Genomic DNA, 24359 nt, shown 5'->3' with positions numbered 1-24359 from the left:
CCGTTAGGACCAAGTTTGAGTTCCTTTCATTCTAGTTGTGGAACGAAGGATACCCACACATGATTTCTTGTAGTTTGGAAGAGAATGGCATACCAGTCACCATGTGATTTTGATAGTGACCTTGATCGAAAGACAAGAAACTCCAAATTAACTGGAGATTCAGCACTGCTGCAAAAACCTGCCACGCTTGGTCACACATACTCTGATTGCAGACGAACTCTGGCTGAATATGTATGCACATAAGCACCATCCACTGATTGCAGAAACGCAGACTGCACATGGATTATGAACTTGTAAGTGATACAACCACTGAGCGTACACGGGATTGTGTGCATGCACACAAGGATGAAAGCACCTACCTTCCATAGATTTATGAGCCTCTTGGCTCTGGCAGCTGTGGTGGTGTGGCCTCTGTTAAATATAAGCATTGATATGAAGGATAGCTCTTCAATTTGGTAACGTTCTTTACAAAAGTCATGCTTGCTACTCGTTAGTCCTTGGCTCTGTAATGCATTATTAAGATATGCTAAAGTATTCATTCTTTCGAATGCTGTTCTCTATAATATTCACGTTCGCCTTAGTCTTCATTGACATGAAGCAGGCATGAGATTTAATTAACAAATATTCTAATTGTCTTTCTTGGCACAAAACCATGCGCTGACAGGAGAAACATTTCCAACAAATGAGAATAAACATAAGATGAAAGCTTTACAACAGAATATAAATCATTAACAAACACAAGAACAGTGGTTATCTTAGGATGCTGTTTAAAAAAGTAATTGTGGTGAATAATGAATTATTTGTTTACAAAGGCACCTCTCTGTATCATGTCTGGTTCAAGAAATTGAGAGAACATTAGTGACTGTCAACACCAAGTGTTCTCTATCTCCGCTGAAAGGATTAGTTGATCAATTTTTAATTGAATGTATCATTATGGATCTACAAAAAAATATTGTTTGTCTTTATAAACCTTTTGAAGCTATTTACATTTATTTTATTTGTCATCAATAGTTGATCTCTAAAAATTAGTTGTCTACTAATGTCATGAAAATCTACACTGGGTAGTAATTGTATTGAAGAGATTGTATTGATTAAGTTATATAACCAGAAAGGAAGTATTACTACTTACAGAAACACAAGGAACTACAGATGCTGGAATTTTGAGCAAGGCGCAATTTCTTGGGGAATTTAGCGGTTCAGGCAACATGTGTGGATGGAATGGATTGGTGACTTTGTGGGTCAGGTCCCTTCTTCAGATTCCATCAGTCTGAAGAGGGGTCCCAACCCGAAACATCATCTGTCCATTTCCTCCACTGACACTGCCAGACCCGTTGAGTTCATTTCATTTTTTCATTTCATTTTCATTTTTCATTTTATTTCGTACATGTTAAAAGACATCAATTAAAAAACAAAATAAACAAAAAAAACAGAAGAAATACAAAGAATTTCATCCATTACTTAACGTCTTTACATGTGCGAAAAGGAGTAGGAAGAAGTGTGAACTTATTTAATCCTACCCCCATTCCCTAATCAATATTTATCAAGCATTATCTATAATAACTAATACCTAAAATACATATATAACTACATATATACTCACTCACCCCTACAATCATATGAATATACCTATTTACACAATAATGTCTATATTAACTACATCTGATATATATACATACATTAGGCCAATCATATATACACATATACCCGACCATTTACATACAAAATATAAATACAAATATAGTCACCCACCCGTATAAGTCAGATATTAATACAAAAATACTCATACACCCTTATATGTTCATATAGATATACTTATTTAAATAATGATGTGTTATTATATGTAGACCCCTGGTGACTGTTAATCCCCCCCCTCACTGTACCTAGAAAAAAATCATGTGTTTATATTTGTTTTTAAACTGGATGATGTTTGAACATTGTTTTAATTCCGCATTCATTCTGTTCCATAGCTTTACTCCACTGATTGATATAGAAAATCTTTTCATTGTTGTTTGAGTATTGCGAATCTTGAAATTTAATGTTCCCCTTAAATTATACCCCCCCCCCCCTCTCTTTCATAAAACATTTCCTGTAAGTTACTTGGTAGCAAATTGTTTCTCACTTTGTACATGAATTGAGCTGTTTAATATTCCACAATGTCATAACATTTGATTATTTTAGACTTTATAAATAATGAGTTGGTGAAGTTCTTCCAGCACTTTGTATAATCTCCTAAATAAAAATATATTTTTCTAATGAATATGCCAAACCTCAAAAGCCATGAAATCACATAAATTGTTAACAAGGAAATATGGTCAGGAAAAAAACCACATCTACATGATGCCATTAATTGTAAAGTATGTGTGTCGGCAGTGCTGAAAACTGATTCCAACTAAATATTGTAGGTGTGGCAAATCAAAACTAAAGTAGGAAATCCTTGGAAAATTCGGCAATTTGGACAACATCTCATGATCATATCGATACAGTTCAGAAACAGGTTTTTAGAACCACTGTCCATACCATCACTTTTACAACCCAATCCATTTTTCTTCATATTAATGTAATTTGGCAAATTTCCCCCTAAGTTTTACTCACCCCTAACTTGCAGTTTTTCCTCTTTCCAGATCCAAGATAAGCACCTAACTGAACTAGTAAAACTTGTTTCCTGGACTCTTTCTCTATTAGTCATGTTTTTTGTTCTTTACCTCTGTCTCCATCAATGGTGTGGGATGTCCACTTTACCAGGGAGTACAAATACCTTGGAGTGTACCTGGACAGTAAACTGGACTGGTCCAGGAACACTAAGGCCCTGTACAAGATGGGACAGAGTCAGCTGTGCTTTTTGAGAAGGCTCTGCTTCTTCAACATCTGCAGTAAGATGCTGCAGATGTTCTACCAACCGGTGGTAGCCAGTGCCATCTTCTTCGCTGCCATGTGCTGGGGCAGCAGGGCGAAGGCTGCGGACGCCAATAGGATTAACAAACTCATCAGGAAGGCTAGCTCCGTCCTGGGGCGGAGTTGGATTCATGAGAGGTGGTCTTGGAGGGGAGGATGCCCCTCAAACTGCAGAGCATCCTGGTCAATACAGCTCACCCCCTCCATGACACACTGGTCAACCTGAGGAGCACCTTCAGTAACAGACTGGTTCCACTAAGATGCAGGACAGAGCCACAGGATATCCTTCTTCCCTGTGGCTATTAAACTTTACAACTCCTCCCCCTTCTGTCATGGGGTAGACTGAGACTGACTCTCCCCCCCCCCCCCCCCCCCCCCCCCCCTGCAATCTATGCACACCCCCCCCAAGCCTTTCCACTCGTCACTTTAATTTCATGTCTCATGTATTTTGTGTTTTTATGACTTTTGGCAGATCAATTTCCCTCCTGGGATAAATAAAATTATATTGGATCGTAAATCAATAAACCTGGCAAAGTCTAGCAAAATTATTTAGCAAAACTTTTGGATTTCTTTGCTATCACTAAAGTTTTTTTTACCAGTTTGTAACCATTTGCATCTAATTTTTAGCCCAATGTATGCCGCTACTTTCTGCATAAAGGCGCACGTGCTGATTTTGAATTTAAAATTAATCTCCTAAAGATTTCTAATGTACAAACAATCTCTTGACATTCTGTAGTACATTTTGATCTCTGTCTTGGTTTTCATCACTTGGATGATCTTTGACACTTTCACACTGCAAGGTATTTTTGTCTTGGAATAGAATCTTGTATATGTAAATTTCCAAACTTTGCTGCCTCTCCATACACACTCATCTGAGTAAATGCATATCACAGGTTTAGTTTGGTGAAATCTTTGGCTCCTGGTAACTATATAACAATCCTGTGAGATAGGGATTGAATACTGTTCATGCGGTTTAATATCATCTTAAAATAACATCATTGGACAATTTTGTCTATTTTAGGTGTCACTTAGTCAATCTGGTGGTTTTAACACTATTTTGTTTTTATTTTCTGTTAATTTATTTCCAATGCATCTAGTTCTATTCTTCAGCATAACTGGATCAAAGCAAGGCTTGTAGTAGATACGTTTTTCACATGCTCGAATGGATATCATCCTTCTAACATAATATTTTGGTATATATCTAACATAAAACCCCATTGCATGCATGTGACTTTAAAAGATGCACCTTAATTGTGTCATTCCAGCCATGGCTCAATTTTATGAGCCTGTGTGTCTGTCAGTGTATGCTGATAGCTACAATCTATGTGCCAGTGGCTCAGACCATTTTATCTGGATTAGTAGTTTTGATTAAATTTGCTCAGAGATTGAATGACAGCCAAAATTGTCTCAGAGCACACAATTTAAAAAAAATCTCCCTCACCACTGACATTATGAGGAACCTTACCCCAGTACATTCATAGCTGATGTCACTCTGCCAGCCCACTTTATCTATCCCGCTCTTTGTGAGAACTGAATGAAACTGCACCCACATTACTCATATGAGGTAATCAAGCTGTACCATATTCCATTTCAAATGTGCAGTTTAGGATGATATTCTGTCCCAGCTCTCATTGCCAGTAATAAATCTGTTAGTCATCACTATGTGAATAACTCTGCCTGCTCGCATGCAAGTCATCTTGCTTGACAAAGTCTTTTACTACCTCTATGCTTTATTTTTTGATTGCAGCATATAATGATGGTGTATTATGCACATAATACCTAGTTAAATATGGATAATTCTGGTAATATTGATGATCAAGGTGAGTTAATAAAACCCATATTTTGTTTATTCGGTTTTCGAACCAACACTGCACATATGTGCACTTGTCACACCTATGCCAGGTGTTTATATTCTGGGATCTAAAATTGTCATGCCTGTGACAGAGAAGTTATGCAATAGCAATGCCATCAATTTTCATGACTTGGTGAAATGCCGTTACTTGTTTGTTCTTGATATATAATGTAAATATTCAAAATGCTTTCTTACAGTATTTATTTTTACGGGATTAAAGGGATGTTGAGTAATCCCTTCACCACTTTGTATTTATTGGTATCAGTGTCTCTCAAAAGGTTGAAAGCATTACAAGAAAGACATGAAAAGAAAGTAAAGTCCAACATAGGGCAGCACGGTAGCGCAGCGGTAGAGTTGCTGCTTTACAGCGAATGCAGCGCCGGAGACACAGGTTCGATCCTGACTACGGGTGCTGCACTGTAAGGAGTTTGTACGTTCTCCCCGTGACCTGCGTGGGTTTTCTCCGAGATCTTCGGTTTCCTCCCACACTCCAAAGACGTACAGGTATGTAGGTTAATTGGCTGGGTAAATGTAAAAATTGTCCCTAGTGGGTGTAGGATAATGTTAATGTACGGGGATCACTGGGCGGCACGGACTTGGAGGGCCGAAAAGGCCTGTTTCCGGCTGTAGATATATGATATGATATGATAGCTGAGGCAGTGATTTGTGATGCCTCAGGCAAATACACATTCAGTCATCTCCAGCTCAATTCCTCCCCAAGGTAGATCCATCAAGTAGTGAAATAACTGCTGAAATAAGTAATTTAACAAGACCATAATCTAAATGTGCTTCATAACTGCTTAACCACGTTAGTCATTTGAAAGGCATGTTGATAATGCGATGTGAGTACTAACCATGATGGTCCAATGCAGTTAATTGTGCTCCTTGTTATGCAGAATGATGTATCTGCTTGGTGACAAAGACCATCTCAACTGGATGCTCATGGGGAAGCTGCAGTTATTTTGCATTCTTAGCTTGGGCGGAAGAAGCAGCATTTTGTTATGGCGTTAAAAGTGTTAACGTGCATGCAGGCTTTTGCACCTTGTGCCGTAAGGAGAGAATAGAAAAGATAATGATGGTGAGGGTATTTGAGCGGTCCTTTATTATTTTGGCTGCTTTCTGGAGGTAGCATGAAGTGTAGATGGAGTCAATGGAGGGGGAGGATGGGCTGGGTGCTTTCTATGATGGTGTGAGTCGTTGGAGACATGTCAAATTTCCTTAGTCTGAAGAAATAGAGGTGTCAGTATGCTTTCTTGACTGTAACGTCAATGTGGTTGGGCCAGGACATATTGGTGGTGTTATTTATACCTAGGAACTTCAAGCTCTCACCGTCTAAATTTCAGCACCGTTGACACAGACTGGGGTGTGTACTCCATCCCACTTCCTAATGTTGAGAGCAGCTCCTTCATTTTGCTGACATTGAGGGAGAGGTTGTTATGTTGACACCATGTTACCAAACTCGCTATCTCCATCCTGTAATCCATCTTGTAATTGTTTAAGATCTGGTCCTCGTTGGTGGTATCATCAGCAAACATAAATGGAGTTAAAGCAAAACCTGGCTGGACAGTGGTGACTGTTTAGGTGATATTGTATTGGGCTTTTGGAGCAATGGTGCTGAGAATTATCATGGAGGATATTTTATTGCCTGTCCAGCCTGACTGGTCTATGGGTCAGAAAATCGAGGATCAGTTGCAGAGAGGAATGATAACTCTTAGATCCAGGAGTTTGGAGATGGAGTTTGGTTGGAATTATGATTTTGGAGGCAGAGCTATAGTCAATAAATAGGATACTGATGTTGGTGGCATAGGTGTCCCTTTTATCCATATATTGGATGCATGTAGGGCCAGGTAGATGGCATCTGTTGTGTTTCTATTGCGGCAGTAAGCAAATTGCAGTGACCAAGACTGTCTGTGAGACTGGCATTGAAATTGGAGAATTCAATGTTCATACCGTTAATTTGTAAGCTACCTAAATGGAATATGAGTGACTAGGTATACTCTCCCATCCACCTGAACTCGCCCATCCACCCGTCCAGTAGATGCTTCCTGTCCAAGTATGGAAGAGTCTGCAGCTCCCACATTGATCTCATTGATCACCCCAGAACCCACAAGCTGATGTGGGAGTAAATCATCCCTAATGCCTAAGGATGGGATGTCTTGCAACTTCAAGAACCCATGCCTGTGATCCGCTAGTCCCTCAGTTCCTGCACACTCACCAGAACAGTTCTGCAAAGTGCATTTAGTTTCCCCATCATTCTTCTGCCAAAATATATCGTCTCACACATCTGTAATGACATTTCTTCATCTGCTTCTCCATCTATTTTGCTTGCTTGCTTGCATCCTGTTGCAATTGATTGGAAGTAATTTTTTAACACCCTTCCAAATTTGAAATTTTATTCTTTAGCAGTCAACCATCAGTGATATTTCAACAGTTACTGATTAGCTCAACCCAATCGTATCAGAACCATTACTTTGTCTCACCAAGGCTGTTGCCCTGGTATGGTCCTGATCCTTGATGAATGGAGATGCAGACTTAAAATGATATGGCTAACGGCTGTTTTAACCATTTAGCACCAGATCTAACACTTACGATTCCTCTTCTCATTTGCCAAAGCACGACTTATTCCGGAATCATCCTCCAATACTGAGAATGCCAGGTGGCTTCTCTACTGCAAATTGTTGTCTTGGAGGTCCCTTTCCGTTTCCCACCCTGGCTCCAAGGAACTAGTGAAATTGAGGCCATCTGTTCTGCCTCATCAGCAGCTTCCATCCCTCCCCTGGCCCATTTGGCTAAATTGCCTCTGAGATTTTCCCTAATTCTCTTTCCTACTCTCAGACATTTCATAAGCCATCTGCCATGAACTGTTATTTGGCTTACTGTTAAATTTTGTTACACAATTCTCCTCTGAAGCATCTTGGAGTGCTACTATGTTAGAGGTACCTAATGAATATATTTTTATGGCTAAATATAAAATTTACAACTTCACAAAATCAGATTAACAACTAGCATCTAAATGTTTTAATACTGATATTTATACTTTGGCCATGCTAGCAATACTTCTGCAAAGTAAGGAAGCAACGTTGATGTTTCATTTAGCTTTAACTATTAATTAGGGGTCTTGCATACTTTCAGATGTTCTGTAATTAAAACTCTTCATCCAACATAAAGAAAGTAAACAGTTAAGTTATTTTGACAGCTGTCTGTTGGAATGAACATCATCACTGCAGCTAGTTGTTTGACTATAGCTTTGGAACATAGTTGCATTGTATCTCAAACTTTTTTAAAAAATATTGAAATGTTGATGTTTTTGTTCACAAACCTGAGATACAAGTTATTCAAGGCTGATTATTGTACAATAACAACCTCAAGGATAAATTGTTGCTTAACATAGATCTTGCTGTGATCACAAGCTTTGGTGTTATTTTAATGACATATCTTCCAAATTGGGTTCATAATTTCCAAAAGGAGTTTGATTCAGGGAACATGGAAAGTGATTAACAGCATAGTTAAAACAGGTATTGGGGAAAGCAGATTACCCTAGCTTCTTTGTTAAAAATCATAATATAGCTATAAATAACATAAAAGAGGTTGCTGATGAATTTAATGATTACTCTGTAAAAGTTGGGCCTGCCTTACTAAACCGAGTAGCAAGGAAGGTCGAGAACATGAGAGCTCTGATAGAAATGCTCACTCCATGTTCGGAGTACACGCAAATGAAGTCATTGATATTGCTAATAAATACAGAAACAAAAGGTCTACTGATTACAATTCCATTGATATGACACTAGTCAAAAATATTATTGAATGTATAGTAAAACCGTTGACATTTATGTAATCAATCCTTCACAGGCACATTTCCAAACAAAATGAAAATAGCGAAAGTCATTCCTGTCTACAAGAATGGAGACAGACATTTACTTTCAAATTACAGGCCGATATCTCTGTTTCTCCAATTCTCAAAAAATTAGAAAAATTATTTGTACAAAAACTTTAAAACTTTATTGATAAACATAACATACTAAGTGATCACCAGTATGGATTTTGAGCTAAAAGGGCTACCTCACTGGTGCTAATGGAACTAGTAGAGAATATTTCAACTGCAAATGATAATAAACAATATACTGTGGGAGTATTTATAGATCTCAAAAAAGCAATTGATACCATAGATCATGGTTTACTGATGAATAAGCTAGAAAGATATAGTATTAGAGGAGTAACATACTCCTGGTAAAGAAGCTACCTTGAAAATAGATATCAGTATGTTCAAGTAAATTATTTTGATTCAGAACATATGAAGGTTATCTGCGGGGTTCCACAAGGCTCGGTGCTGGGCCCAAAGCTCTTTATACTCTATCTAAAAGATATTTGTGTTAAAATTGTTACATTTAGTTATATTTGCGGATGTCACAATTTTATTTTGTTCAGGGAAAAGCATGAAGCAACCTTTGGACACAGTTAAAGGGGAATTAAAAACCCTAAAGAAGTGGTTTGATACCAATAAATTGTCATTGAATCTAAGTAAAACAAAATTTATTGTGTTTGGAAATCGAAAAATAAATTCGGAGGTAACACTTATGATTAATGATGTAGAAATTGAAAGAGTGTATGAAAATAAATTATTCGGAGTGATAATAGATCATAAACTCTGTTGGAAACCTCACATAAAACATATCAAATCAAAACTGTCTAAATCCATTGCAATACTGCACAAAACTATGGCCATCTTGAATCAAAATTCACTATTTACTTTATATTGCTCACTCATTATTCCATATAGTACATACTGTGTGGAAGTATGGGGAAACACTTACAAAACTAGCACTAATTCAATCTTTATATTGCAAAAAAGAGCTATAAGAATTGTCAATAAGGCTGGTTATAATGACCCAACCAACCCATTATTTATGAAATCATATGCCCTAAAATGTATGGACCTAGTAGACTTTAATACTCTACAAATAATGTTTAGAGCAAACGAAAGAACACTTCCTGACTGTATCCAAGGTTTGTTTTCAGTGAGGGAGAACAGGTATCCACTCAGGGGAAATTATATATTTGAAAAATAGAGGGTAAGAACAAATGTGAAAAATAGACGTGTGACTGTTAAAGGGGTCAATTTATGGAATAGTTGCAATTAAAAGAGTAGTAATTTGTGTAAATTCAAGAAAATGTTCAAAAAAATTATATTTGAAAGATACAAAATATGTGATCAACACTGAGAAATGACTGACATGACAGAAATGATGGTTCTTGACTATATTTGTGTTTTTATGTTTTGTTTATCTGCTTCTGACTTATGATGTGTTTTAAAAAATATATATTTTGCTAAGTATTAAGGGTAGGCACAATAAGCTTTGGCTTCTGCCTTCACCTTTTTTTCCGGTCAGAAAATATCACGTGTGATTATATTGCTTTATTTTTGATACAATGATTTTGCACTATTTAACTTTCACAACTGTATGGTCAATCTGTTGTATTGTATTGACCGGAAAATAAATAAATTTAAAATATATATATATATCATTTTGGGGTCCATTTTATAAAATCCTGTATATACTAAAAACCAATCTAATAGTTTCTTTGGGGACTTGAACATAGGCCTGGGTTTTGTATTATATTGCATTGTTGAGAGACTCCGTCGCATGTGATTCCCTCATTCAAATGGAATATTAAATGTAGCTACTGGAGAGATGAAACTGTGTACGCAGCTATCTGAAAAGGCAAAAAAAAATACTGGCTACTATTTTTCACAGTTGGAATTATCTTCAAAGTATAGATGACCCTTCATGAGATTCTCTTGGATATTGGATGTTGCCTATGCAATAATCAAAGGCCTTCTCTGAAATGCTTTGAGATGACATTAAGGTTGTTCATTGTGCCTATTTATCTGTCATTCTTCTAACAAAGGAGAAAGGAAGTTTACACCATTGCCAACTGTGAACCATGTCAACCAATGGGGCAGTGTACACAATTTTGTATCCTTTGCCTGCTATGCTGTCAGTATACTCAATCTTGTTTGATTACACTTATTTCAATCTTGCTGCTCCTCCTCTGTGAAGTACCCAGCCTGTTTATTTGCTGAAGGCACCATACAAATGCAGGTTTATTAACACCAATTAAAATTTAAGCTGCCTTGTGGAGTTTTGTTGCATTAGGCCAAGAACTTGGATGACAGCTTTTTCCAAATAGAATATAGACTATTTTGTGCAAGTTTCAAAAGGATCTCAGCGGGTTCCACACTAAAAGAAATATGTATTAAAGTTCTCCATGCAGTTTGTCAAAAAACATTGTCAGTCTCTGGAAATATAAAGTGGCTTTGCCCATTTAAAAGTCCATTGGTTGCAGTGATGTTGTTCTATTTATAAAATTAAAATTATGGATGATGTCAGAAAGAATTTTGGTTCAGGGAATAATTTAAGCACAAATATGGACTAATTGACAGTTCCACAGTCAGGGGCCCAACAAAAACATACAAATGAGTTTGAATAAATTGCACAGGACATTACTTCAAATAGAGGACTACTAGAAATATATTTAAAGCTGTTGCCCTGTGATTTATTTTGTTGCAATGTATTTTTTTGTTTAAAATCCATAAATCGTGGTTTTATCTTGGAATGCTTTCCAGAATCATCCATATATTAGTATAAGTTAATAATGAGGATGTCTGTGTGCAATAGTACACAATCAAATTGGATCCGTTAGTTTGAACCTTTTACTGAGAGGTCAGATTAGCCGTTATCTATTGTGTGTTAATAAAGCACTAACACAATTACACTGGTCCTATATTTTCCATAAGTAGCATGATAACTATTTTTGCCATTGACCTTGGAGAAAACTGCCCACTAAGGCCAAAGGGATCTCTCTGGAGTGTTTTTTCCCTATCCTAGTGTAAGTAGCTGTCAGGCAACAGTGATATCATCAAACATGGTGTATGGGTTGGGTGCATGGGATGGAAGGATACTTTGAAATGGCAAGCAAAGAAATAAAATGCATTTACAGTGAGATTTTACATCGTTCATCAAGAAATAAACATGAACATGAGTATAGGAAGCAAAAGGAAATATCAACTTGTTTTAAGTTAATAAACAGTGAAATAAAAACAATTGAGGCAATGACATTCTATTCCTTAAAATAATCAGGGATGCAGAGTTTTTTCAGCAGTAGTTTATGACTTGGCATAATATTAAAAACTCATTTCATTAAACAAACCAATACTTTTTTGTGCTACTTTGAGGGGAGATTTTTACAGGCAAATAGTTTAAGTTGTTCACGTTAACTATGTGTGAGTCATGGAATTTGGAGTTGGTTTAAATTGTGTTAGAAATAAATGCTAAGTTTAAGTTTCATTAGAGATGGAAAATATGTGGTATGCCAGTCAGTGCCGTGAAATATCTTCTGGATGCTATTTCTTGCTCAATTTGGGTTTCTCCATAAGCTGTCCCAGTATCTCAGCATTTTTGGTTGCGACCTTTTCTCAATTGAAAACATTTCATCATTATTGGATATCACTGAATCTCTGTGAGCCCTAATGATTTGCAGCTTCAGTTTGTTACTTCAGCTTGGACATGGGGAAATAGCAATGTGTAAATAGTTTGTTCCCAACCTAATCTGAACAAGCTGAATTGGTTGGTTGTGAGGAGCTTCTATTTCTCTGAATTCCAATGGATCATGTTCAAAAATGGGTAAATGCTTCCCCTGCTATTAAATGCATGGCCCCAACTTACAGCTTTCATTCTGCAGAAAAATATTCTTGCATGTAGTGACGGTACGCACAGTGTGACATTTAGTTATAACCAGTGTCTGTGGTACCTAGTTTAGAATCTAATTTTATATCGTGACATCTAATTTTAGAGGCAAATATAATAATGGCCCTGCAAATGCATTCATTTGAAAGAAAAACTGAATCCAGGAAAATTGGGCAGGAGCCATATCTAGTGAATTAGTTGCTCTATAAATCCTCTGATTGCAATTAGACGCCATGGTTCATCATTCACTCATTTTCCTTCATTCAACCCCCACACAAAATATTGAAACTCATCTTTGCACTGCATCAATATTAATGGTGGGTTTTAATGAGATCCACTGTTACTTGAACTGTGTCTAAGCTCTCCAAAGTGATGATTTGCTGCTATCTTGAAACTTCTAAGTAGTAATTAAATATTAAATTCATGGCTCCAGCTTCAACTAGATGCAGCAGTGAATAAGAGTTAGTACATGATCCCAGGATTTATTGCATTAGGATAGAATATTGGTTACAAATTTCCTACCTAAAAAATGCATTATTATGCAATCCTGTGTAGATAACAGCCTATTTGTGTATCTTTTTGCAGCAGAACACTTCGTCTTTAATGAGTAACGTCATTCAAAAATCATTGTATTTGTTTTGAGTTCAGTTGGTGACATTGCCAATAGAATAGGGAGATCATGTGGATGTGTGGATTCAGCGTGCTTTTCTGCACACTTGATGCATGTAGTCATCCATGTGCTTGTATTTACATATGTGTGTCTTTGTCACGGCAATATTGAGGTCAATTCCAGCGCAAAATCCTGTGGGAGTGCAGCTAATGTACAGAATTTTGAGTATACTCCACAATCAAGGTTAACTGAAGTCTACCTGTAGAATACAGACTCAGTTTGCACGTGCTTGAAGGTTGAGCTTCACGCTATCATTCACTTGTTCACCAAAGCATGAGGAAGAATGGACCTTGTAGTCAACCTCTGCAGACATAGATTCTCTACTAACTTAACCCCCTTTCCCCGTACAACACGGCATTCTGATGCTAACGGCTTTCATTGCAACATTAGAAAACATGGACGACTTGTATTTTGGGAGCTGTTTTTTCAACGAAAACAGACGGCAATCATAAAATTCGCAGTCACTTTGGGTTTGTTAGCACAGCCTTTGTTTAATGGCGATATGGGGTTTCGGAAGTTAAAGACCTCAGACCAGGTACAATTTGTCGATCAAACAACAGTGGTCCTGCCGTCCCACTTGTTTTTGCCATTTTGGATTCCCTCCAGCGGCGAATACACTACAAAATGACCAGGAGTGTTATCACTACAAACTCTTCCACATTCACTGGAAGGATAAGCAAACCGATAGCAGTGACCTCTCCCAGATCAATATCTCCTGTATTGCAATATCTCTTGTATCCTGTAAATTTCCCCGGTGTGGGACGAATAAAGGAATATATTATTATTGAGGCCTTTGTCCTAAGCACCTGGCTCCTTTGGGCTTGTAACATTATCCACAACCTTAACACTAGAATCAAAGCAGACATTCTATATTGAGATCAGTTTTAGTACAGAAAAACAGGCCCTTCGATCCACCGAATCCGCGCCGACCAATGATCCCCGCACATTGACGCTATCCTACACACACCAGGGACAATTTACATTTATACCAAGCCAATTAATCTACAAACCTGCACGTCTTTGAAATGTGGGAGGAAATCGAAGTTCTCGGAAAAAGCCCACTCAGGTCACGGGGAGAAGGTACAAACTCTGTACAGACAGCACCCGTAGTTGGGATTGAACCCGGGTCTCCGACGCTGCAAGTATTGTAAGGCAGGAACTCTACTGTTGTGCCACCCGTGGCTTATGCTGCCTTGGGAAAAGAATACCTGGCAAGCAGAAGAAAAGTTTCAAGGATGTGCTCAAAGCCACATTGGAAAGAGTACACAATTCCTACCTACTCCTGGGCATATGAATTGGTTCAAGTGGAGAAGCAGCATTTGGAATGGTACAGGGAATTAGTATTGGGACAGAACATTGGCACTCAGAAGTGTGATGTAAACAGCATCTGTTCATCCTATGAGGCACCATTTACCCCACCTGTGAAGACTTTGTTGTTCCAACATTGGTCACTTCAGAAGCCAAAAAAAGCGGTTAGCATATTACCCTCGATCTGAGGAATTGACAAAGAAGCTGTCTGTAGAGGATAGCTTGGTTTTTAGTTGTCTTGGATGGTCGTGGCATTGGAGCAAAGCTGGAGCAAAGCTTGAGTCTAGCTGGACAGTGTGGTAGTTGTGCAATAGGAAATCGCACTTGACCTTGAGCTTCATTAACTGACTAGTTAACCAGCCACATCTTTCCAAGGGTCCTCCTCACTGAAATATTAATCTTCGTTCTGGCCCTGTTCATTTTGATGCCAATTTGACTCTGCATTTAATTATTTGACCATTTAGTTTAGCTTGCACATTTCTAGAGGATGCAGGAATCTGTGCATTCTGAATTTCAGCTGCAGTATATAAAATACATTGAGAGCCGCATTATGCTGCAGATGTTCTACCAATCGGTGTTAGCCAGTGCCATCTTCTTCGCTGTCGTGTGCTGGGGCAGCAGGATTAACAAGCTCATCTGGTAGGCTGACTCTGACCTAGGAGGATTCATGAGAGGTGATCTTGGAGGGGAGGATGCTCCTCAAACTGTGGAGCATCTTGAACAAAACAGCTCACCTCTCCATGATACACTGGTCAACCTGAGCATCACCTTCAGCAACAGACTGGCTCCACCAAGATGCAGGACAGAACGCCACAGGAGATCCTTTTTCCCTGTGGCTATAAAACTGTACAACTCCTCCCCCTTCGTCCGTGTGGTAAACTGCAAGTCTTATTTGCTCTTGTTGCAAGTCTGCAAAGAGTACTTTCTAATACAGAATTGTAGACTCATTTAAAGTTTATTTAAAAAAATTTGGTTTAACCAGGTAAATGTTTTCGTTTTGACGATTTTCATGGGAACAAAAAATTCAACCTTCGCCTTGTGTGAAATGTGCGATTGACTTGCTCGCTGGTTATATATTGAATCGAGTTGACCTTGATCCTTTATGCTAACAGATCAGTGGTGGCACTTTATTCCAAAAGTGGAACACAGTAGGTAGTGCATCCTTGATGCACATACATTGTATCTGGCAATATGTGTGCATTTTGTTTTTTATTTGAATGTACTTTAATCTGTAAAGTTGCATTCTGTTGGTGTGTTCTCTGATTTATCTACACTGAAGTTAATGCTATAGCTTTGCCATCATTGGACGCTGAATTACTGGAACTCCGTATGCATGTTAATTTGCTAAGCTATACTTTTAACTATTGGATGATTGCTTCTAATTTTGTTTTTATTCTATTTAAAAGGAGACCAAGAATATGTAGCTAATTGTTTCCTTGTATATTTTATTATCCATCCTGATTTCTAAAATATTACTTGCTTTAGCTAACCTTTCGTCAAGAGTCTCACTCCACCAGAATGCTGAAATGTGACATTTCATCACAAGTTAAAAAATAAATTAAAAAAAAGAAAAGTGATTAATTAATCTCATGATTAATCACGATTAATCAATTAAAGCGATTAAATTTCTAAACTCTTCAAAGTCTGTACTAGAATAGGATGGTATGAGAATTCCTTGTGTTGTACTTAAATGTTTGGTAACTTTTCAGCCAGTCTCCAGTAAAGCTAAGGAAAAATGTAAACAAAATCAATTAAATGTGTTCAGAAAATTTCAAACAACAAAATGTTGGAATAAATGGATTGATTTCCAAGGGAAGAAGTTGGACGCTTGGCGCAAGTTTCGTGAACTAAAACAATAGGAATTTATTGAAGTGCAGGCATTGTGAAACAACTTTCCAATATCAGCCATCCCCTTTGTTATTCAAACATTATTTGGAACACAAACATGACTTCAAATTTAACCCAGTATCTTCAAACAAGTCAGGTGGCATTCCATCCTGTACAAATCTGGGAACAATTCATTCGCATTTTAAGAAGAAATCAACAGAAACATTTGAGTTTGTTATTGCATGCTTGACAGCTTTAGACAGAATTCCGTTTGCAACTTTGGCCAAAAGTGTCGACATAACAAATGGCTGGAGAGCACGAATCAATGGTTCGATGCCTGCCGGAAAAGGGCTATAACTGATCATTGATAAACTTGAAACTTTTGATGTTAATTTGAAGAAACGTGGAGTCGGGGTGACCACAGTTGGAGTTTGTGTCATGAAGAAACATGGTAGAAGGTTGCTTCTGTGACTGGAGGCCGGTGTCCAGTGGGGTGCCGCAGGGATCGGTGTTGGGTCCCTTACTGTTTGTAATCTACATTAATGATCTGGATGTCAACGTACAGGGCATGATCAGCAAGTTTGCAGATGGCACAAAGTTAGGGGGGGTGGTGAATAGCGAGGAAGGGATCTTCAAGCTGCAGGAAGGTATAGATGAGATGGTCAGATGGGCGGAGCAGTGGCAGATGGAATTTAATCCTGAAAAGTGCGAGGTGATGCACTTTGGCAGAAATAACTTGGAGAGGGAGTACACCATGAATGGAAGGACCCTAGGGAAGACAGGGGTACAGAGGGACCTTGGAGTACAGGTACACAAGTCCTTGAAGGCAGCAGGACAGGTGGACAGGGTGGTCAAAAAGGCATATGGGTTACTGACCTTCATTAGCCGGGGCATCGAATATAAAAGTAGGGGGGTAATGATGGAATTGTACAGAACACTGGTGAGGCCGCAGCTGGAGTATTGTGTACAGTTCTGGTCACCACATTATAGAAAGGATGTGATAGCTTTGGAGAGGGTGCAGAGGAGATTCACCAGGATGCTGCCAGGGATGAAGGGCCTCGGCTATGAGGAGAGACTGAGCAGACTGGGGTTGTTTTCCCTGGAGCAGAGAAGGCTGAGAGGGGACATGATCGAGGTGTTCAAGATCATGAGGGGCATAGATAAGGTAGATGGTGGGGAACTTCTTCCACTGGTGGAAGGTTCAATAACGAGGGGACATAGATACAGGGTAAGGGGAGGGAGGTTTCGGGGGGATGTGAGAAATAACTTTTTCACCCAGAGGGTGGTTGGAGTCTGGAACTCACTGCCTGGGGTGGTGGTGGAGGCGGGAACACTCACAACGTTTAAGAGGCATTTGGATGGGCACTTGAAATGCTACAACATTCAGGGCTACGGTCCAAATGCGGGAAAATGGGATTAAAATTAGACTGTGTTTGGTAACGGGCGGCGCGGACACGATGGGCCGAAGGGCCTCTTTTTGTGCTGTAGGACTCTATGACTCTATGACTAAGAAGCTTGGTCAAAAATCAGGCATTTTCCAGCATTTTGTCATTCTCATGACATTCACTTAGCCATGGTTGATCCAATGTACAAGAGGCCATGTAACATGTCTGCTGATGGTGATGAAGATAAAAATGACGAGGATTACATCTATGAAGAACGAGATTGAAGAGTCTGATGACGCGGACAAAGGCGATGATGACACCACTGGTGAGTGGGTTGAAAATCAATCCGTGGATGTTGATGTTCAACTTGCAGACAACATTGCTGAATTGATTTGAAAAGCCCCAAAAATTGCGATGTTTTTCTGCAAATCACCTGTGAGAAATGATTTACTGCAAAATCTAGTCAAAGCTGAAAAAATAAATGAGGTGGCATTGATCCTTGACTGCAAAACACATTGGAATTCAATGCTGGCTATGCAGAGGTGGTTTTTGGAACTGAAAGATGTTACACCAACAGTGCTTAGTGAGCTTTCATCCAGCCATCATATCCAGTCTGAAATTGAATTGTAGCCGGCATCCGAGTGAGCTGAAAATGTGGATTTGATTAAAATGGGTGTCCTCGCCCTTGAATGACGTGATTGCAACTCAGTCAAAGCTGCCAAAATATTGGATTTCATGCTGAGCAATCTGGTGATATCGGTAGCAAACCGTATGAAGCTGTTCGTGCTCGGATTGAACAGAGAAGAAATTCGGAAATTTCAGGACTCAGGAAATTTTGATTGATGCAATGGATTATGACTCTGCCTGAAACTCCCGACTTGCATTCCCACCATCAAATGATCTTGCAAAAATTGTGGAAGATGTTTACATGCGGCTGTTCTCAATCAAAGGCGATGGGTTATTTGATGAGAATGGTGAAGAAGATAATGATCAAGCTAAGCCCACTGCGAGGAAATGAAAATCGGAAGAGATCTCTGCCATTTTCTCCGGAAAGAATGTCAAGCAGCCGAAGCCATAGAGTCGCATTCAAACCCGCAAGGCACTTTGAAGTGGAAATGGCTGTCCCGGAAAGCATGTAGAAACACCCAAGCGCACTTGCAAAAGTGCGCAGAGCACTCATGACATTTCATCCCAGCTCAGTTGAATCTGAAAGATGTTTTGGTGCTGCTTGTCTCCTTGTCACGAAATTGCGCTGATCATTGAGTGATTAGACCATTGGTACCTTATGTATTTTGAGATCTTGCGTAATGACAGTATCAAGTAGGTTTCATTTGTGAAATAAAAGTAAATTTGCCAAGAAAGAATGAGTTTTAATTTGAAAATCGCAAACATTTGATTTTTGCAAATTAATCATCTTAAAGGATGAAAGTGATTAGTTCTGAAAATGTAATTAATCATTAATTAATCAGTTAATCAGAAAGCAGCCATACTTCACACCGTAACTTCACAAAGTAGAAGCTACTTTGTGTTTTTGCTCTTACGAGATCCTGAATCTTCACAGAGCCATTCTACAAGTTGAAAATCGAGTAGACTTGCATTACAATTGTATTTGAATACTTTACTTTGCAAATAATGTAAATTTCCTGTTAATGTGTATCAATCCAGGATTGAGAAAGTAGGGAGTCATAGTCATACAGCATCGAAACAATTCCTTCGGCCCATCTTGCCCATGTGGTTGGGCAAGACGCTGCATTCACCCTATCTACTCCCCTCATGATTTTATATACTAAACAAAATGTTGGAATAAATGGATCACTCCTCAGCCTCCTGTGCACCAAGGAATAAAGTCAGTCCAGGGAAGCCAAATTACACCAATTTTTATGCATATAAATACTGACCATGTATATAAACACAGCTGTAATTTCTACATGGTGAAACCAAAATGTATAAAAATGGTCTTTAATAAAATCTGACAATGTGCACTTTAACCACATGTCATTTTTTTTCTATTTCAAATCACAAATTGTGGAGTACAGAGGCAGATAAATAAATGATGGGTCTTTGTCCCAAACATTATGGAGGGCACTGTAAATGCCACTCAGTAGATTTGAAAAGCTGACATGACTACTGGATCTCTACCTGCTAAAAGGTCAAGTTCTTTCCCCAAGTTCCCCTCAAAATTTTGGCGGTTAAAGGTTATGTAAAGGTCTTGTACTTTGTTAGTTTTTTGGGGATGTGGGTGCCATGACATGAGCATTTCTTGCTCTGCTCTAATTTCCCTTCACAAGCTGAAGAAGGGGCTCTCACAATGCTGCAATGTGGAATATTCCAGGATTGGGATATATGATGATTAAAGTGCAAGCTGTGCCCATGTGCAATTTGAAGGGTGATTGCCTTTCCTTGTGCTTGCTGCCGATGTGCTTGTATGTGAAAGAGGCAAAGGGTGTTGCCAGAATAACTTGAGAAAATGCCTTTAGTGCATTTTGGAAATGTGTTATTGGTGGAAAGCATGAAAATTTAGCTTGTTGAACTGCTGCCAAGTTGGTGATCTTTTCCTGCATGGGGTTAAGCTACTTTGATTTTGTTGAAGTTGTGGAGAGGTTTCTATCATGCTGTTATATTGGGTAAAGACGTCTTTATTATTGATTTTTTCAATTTGCACTTTTAGTTAATTATTAAATCCCAAATGGAACTCTTCGATCAGGTGCCATCTATGCTTTAGAAATTAATGCCAAAGGAATTGGGAATTTCCTCAGTGTCTTTGGTTGAAAATTGAGGTACTGCCTCTCCTCATAAATCCTATGGCATGATTTTGAAGAGCAGAGGAGTTACCCCTACGAACATGGCAATTATTGTTCCTCACTCAAAATTATTTGCCAGACCATTAAAACTAGCTGCTTTCCCCAGGGTGAATCAATATCATTAGGAACATCAAGCTTTATGGTAGAGTTGCTGCTTTACAGCACCAGATACCCGGGTTCCTTCCCAACAGCAGGTGCTGTCTGCACGGAGTTTGTAGGTTCTCCCCGTGACTGCGTGGTTTCTCTCAGATCTTCAGTTTCTTCCCACACTCCAAAGACGTACAGGTTTGTAGGTTATTTGGCTTGGTATAAATGTAAATTGTCCCTAGTGTGTGTAGGATAGTGTTACTGTACAGGGATCGCTGGTCGGCGTGGACTCAGTGGGTCGAAGCGTCTGTTTCCGCTAATCTATTAGATAACCTTATTTGGATGCCTTTGAAGGTCTAAAAATGAATTTGGCACTTTGGGCCACTTATGGGAATGTGGCAATTAATTCTATAATAGTTTGATTGGGAGATATGGACGGCACGGTGGCGCAGCTGCAGAGTTGCTGCCTTACAGCGAATGCAGCGCCGGAGACTCGGGTTCGATCCTGACTACGGGCGCCGTCTGTACGGAGTTTGTACGTTCTTCCCCGTGATCTTCGGTTTCCTCCCACACTCCAAAGACGTACAGGTATGTAGGTTAATTGACTGGGTAAATGTTAATATAAAAATTGTGCCTAGTGTGTGTAGGATAGTGTTAATGTGCGGGGATCGCTGGTCAGCGCGGACTCGGTGGGCCGAAGGGCCTGTTTCCACGCTGTATCGCTAAAATCATTATCCTAATCAATCTATAAAATTGTTTTATATAAATAACTTTCAGCTATATTCAAATCTGGTTACTTGTGAGTAGACTGGATTGACACTAATCAAATCTTTTATCTGGTGATAAGGTTATCCACTATTGCTTTGATCAAACTTTTGATGTTAATGTATACTTTTAAACAAAATTCAAAGGAGGACACTTCAGAACAGTTACACCTCTGACAGCGAGTAGAAACTCAGGCTCCTGGGCTCAGTTTCCATGAAGGATGGGTCTGATTTTAATTGCTTTTGCTTCCAACATTCTTGATGTGCCTTTGTGCTTTCCTTGTATTTCTGACTGCGTGGGACTGCTTCATAATTAGTATCTGTGTCATGTATCAAAGAAATAGCTAAAATGTATCAAAATGCAGCTTACATTTCAGAATGGGGCAGGCGTCTTGTTACTTAATAAGTGGGTGCAGTTTTCAGACACGTACTTTTTCTCTTGGTATACTCGCATGTAATTGTGTTTTTGCGAAGGGAGAAAAATGGCCCAATTAGTGTGTAGGCACTGAAAATGGACTTTGGCAAATCTTACCAATAACAAGTCTGGCATGCAGGGGTGAATGGCCAGTCTTTGTGCAGTATATGCAAGATAATGTGAGGAATAAACTTGTGTTATAAATGGGGTACATAACAATGAGCCGTTCTTTAGTTGCTGTTTGTGTCGCTTGTCTCAGCAATCTTCCAATTTGACAATTTTGCCCTGTTCATAGGCAGAGGAATCCACTGCACAGAAATACCTCTCCGCTATGATGGCATTGAAAACATGAAGTAATTTGTTGAACAATGTTTGATCACAATTGCTCCTGTCCTTCTAGGTGACGATTAACATATTCTCTCTGTAGAGCAGAGGAGGATGACCAGACTGGCAGAATATGGATATAATTGGCTTTGCTTAGATGCTAAATTTGAATTGTCACTTTATAATATGTCATATGATCTCATTAATTTAACTGATCAGGAACACCAGTTATGGAGAAACAGTGAGTTAGATGTACTTATTTTTTTTAATACACTCTACTATGGACATGGAAATCGAATATAGACATCAATGTAACAATTTTTTATTGACAAAATGCTGGAGCAACTCAGCAGGTCAGGCAGCATCTCAGGAGAGAAGGAATGGGTGACGTTTCGGGTCGAGACCCTTCTTCAGTCTGAGTTACTCCAGCATTTTGTGAATAAATACCTTCGATTTGTACCAGCATCTGCAGTTATTTTCTTATACTTGAGGTAACAATTTTAGTCTGTGCCATCAGCAGCTGGATTATCATTTGAACCTTTCCTGAAACGGGTTCTAGTCATTATTCTCAAATATCTGATGAGATTTTCACTAACTCCTGAACGGGCAGTTCTGAATGTGGTTCACAGTGCAGGTGATTTATTGTTCTAATTATATCTTGGTTTCATGTTGGATCCACATTCTGCAGTACTTGAGTGTGGCACTTGTTCATTCCATTTCCAGTTCTTCCAAAAACACTCGCATTATCATAAATGTTCCCGTTGGAAGATGCGGGGAGGGGGGGTTCCAGTTTATTGCTATTATTCATTGCATTTTTGTTTATTTCAGGGACTTCTGATCCTTCTGCAGAATTTACCCACGATGCACTGGGGGAATGAAGAGATCAGCATCCTTCTGGCTGAAGCTTACAGACTGAAGTACGCATTTGCAGATGCACCAAATCACTACAAACGATAAAAACCAAATGAGAGAAGAGACGTGTAAATGTGAAAGCTCTAATTTTTCATCTGTACTTAAGTTTTTTATCATTATAAAATACCCCCATTAACTTGGCATGTTGTACTCGTTGCAGAAGTTGAGTTCTTTTGTTCATTTGGAAACAAAAAGCATAAATTAATATAATATATATTTGTCACAATAATTACACCAAATTACAGGCACAGATGTAAGCTAATTGCCTGTACATATGGGTAAAGTGATGGTGAAGGGATGGATTCATTCCGTTGCTTAATAATAGGTTCTTTTGAGCATAATGATAACTGAGGCTTTCCAGGTTTTCTTATGATGATTGGTTTTATTTTTATCTGTCTCTACTTAATTTTTAATCTCTGAACTGCTTTGCAACACTGTGTTCAGTTGATCTTCTGCCAGAACACAGATCGTGGCAAACATAATTGTACCACGTGATGTTGGCAATTGACAAACTCTTCGGGGTTACTTTTTGAATATTGGGGAAGGACTTCCATTTCAAAATTTGAAACATCTACATAACCAAATTCAAATAAGTTGACTCAACAACCACAACAAGGTTATAAAATCACTGTTGATTCCTTATAACTGTTTACAGAAGTTGAAATAGTGCCTGACATCGAATGAAATGTACCCATGGGTGAACTATTTATGATCTCTCTATTAAAGTCTCTATTACTGAATACAGAAAGTATTTCTTCTCAAATGGAATATTGTATTATGATCAATTATAAACTTTTTAAAAATGGAGATTGATTCAAGATTGAAAATAGTGTTTCAAATTCTTTATTTTTCCAAATGTAGTCCATCCTAGTTAATCTACTGTACTCTAATATACCAAAGAATCCTTGATAACACTTAATGTCTGTGACTGTCACATATCTATCCGCGAATAGTAATCCAACAACATTGTTGTACCATATTGTCCCATTATTTTGTTTTTCCATTCCTTCTCCAAGTCCATTTCAAAGAGAGCTCAATGAAAATAGTTCCCACGTGTAATAGACTCTTGGCTATCACAGTGGAACATTTGAAATCTAATTAAAAATGTGCAGTGCAGAGCCTATTTATGTGTATGTTACTTACATTATTGTAAATAGAAATATCTGTAACTAAAATAAACTAAAGATAAAAAAAACAGTTCTGTTTAAAGACAGTGACTTCACCTAAGTTGTTTTCAACAAAATTTGCAAAAAAAATTTTTTTTGGTAACTTTAAATCTTTAAATTAGATGTGTACCAAATTAGATGAGCCTGAAGCTTAATTTCCTCAGTTTTCAACATATTGACAGTGTAAAAAAAGTCTCTAAAGTTTTATATT

The 24359-nt window shown here is 38.4% G+C and overlaps 1 protein-coding gene across 4 annotated transcripts in view; it reads left to right on the top strand.

The window, feature by feature from the left end:
- The window catches only part of tbc1d22a (TBC1 domain family, member 22a), a 171369-nt gene extending 147262 nt beyond the window's left edge, over nucleotides 1-24107 (top strand). For all 4 annotated transcript variants that reach the window (XM_078419804.1, XM_078419807.1, XM_078419806.1 and 1 more), the window contains one exon: nucleotides 22899-24107. In XM_078419804.1, coding sequence (XP_078275930.1) covers nucleotides 22899-23027 — 129 coding nt within the window. In that variant the 3' untranslated portion in view covers nucleotides 23028-24107. The remainder of the gene's footprint in view (nucleotides 1-22898) is intronic.
- The last annotated feature ends 252 nt before the right edge of the window (nucleotides 24108-24359 follow it).

Source organism: Rhinoraja longicauda, chromosome 23 (assembly GCF_053455715.1).
Source record: "Rhinoraja longicauda isolate Sanriku21f chromosome 23, sRhiLon1.1, whole genome shotgun sequence".
NCBI classification, from domain to species: Eukaryota; Metazoa; Chordata; class Chondrichthyes; order Rajiformes; family Arhynchobatidae; genus Rhinoraja; species Rhinoraja longicauda.
This window is presented reverse-complemented; position numbering and strand designations above follow the sequence as displayed.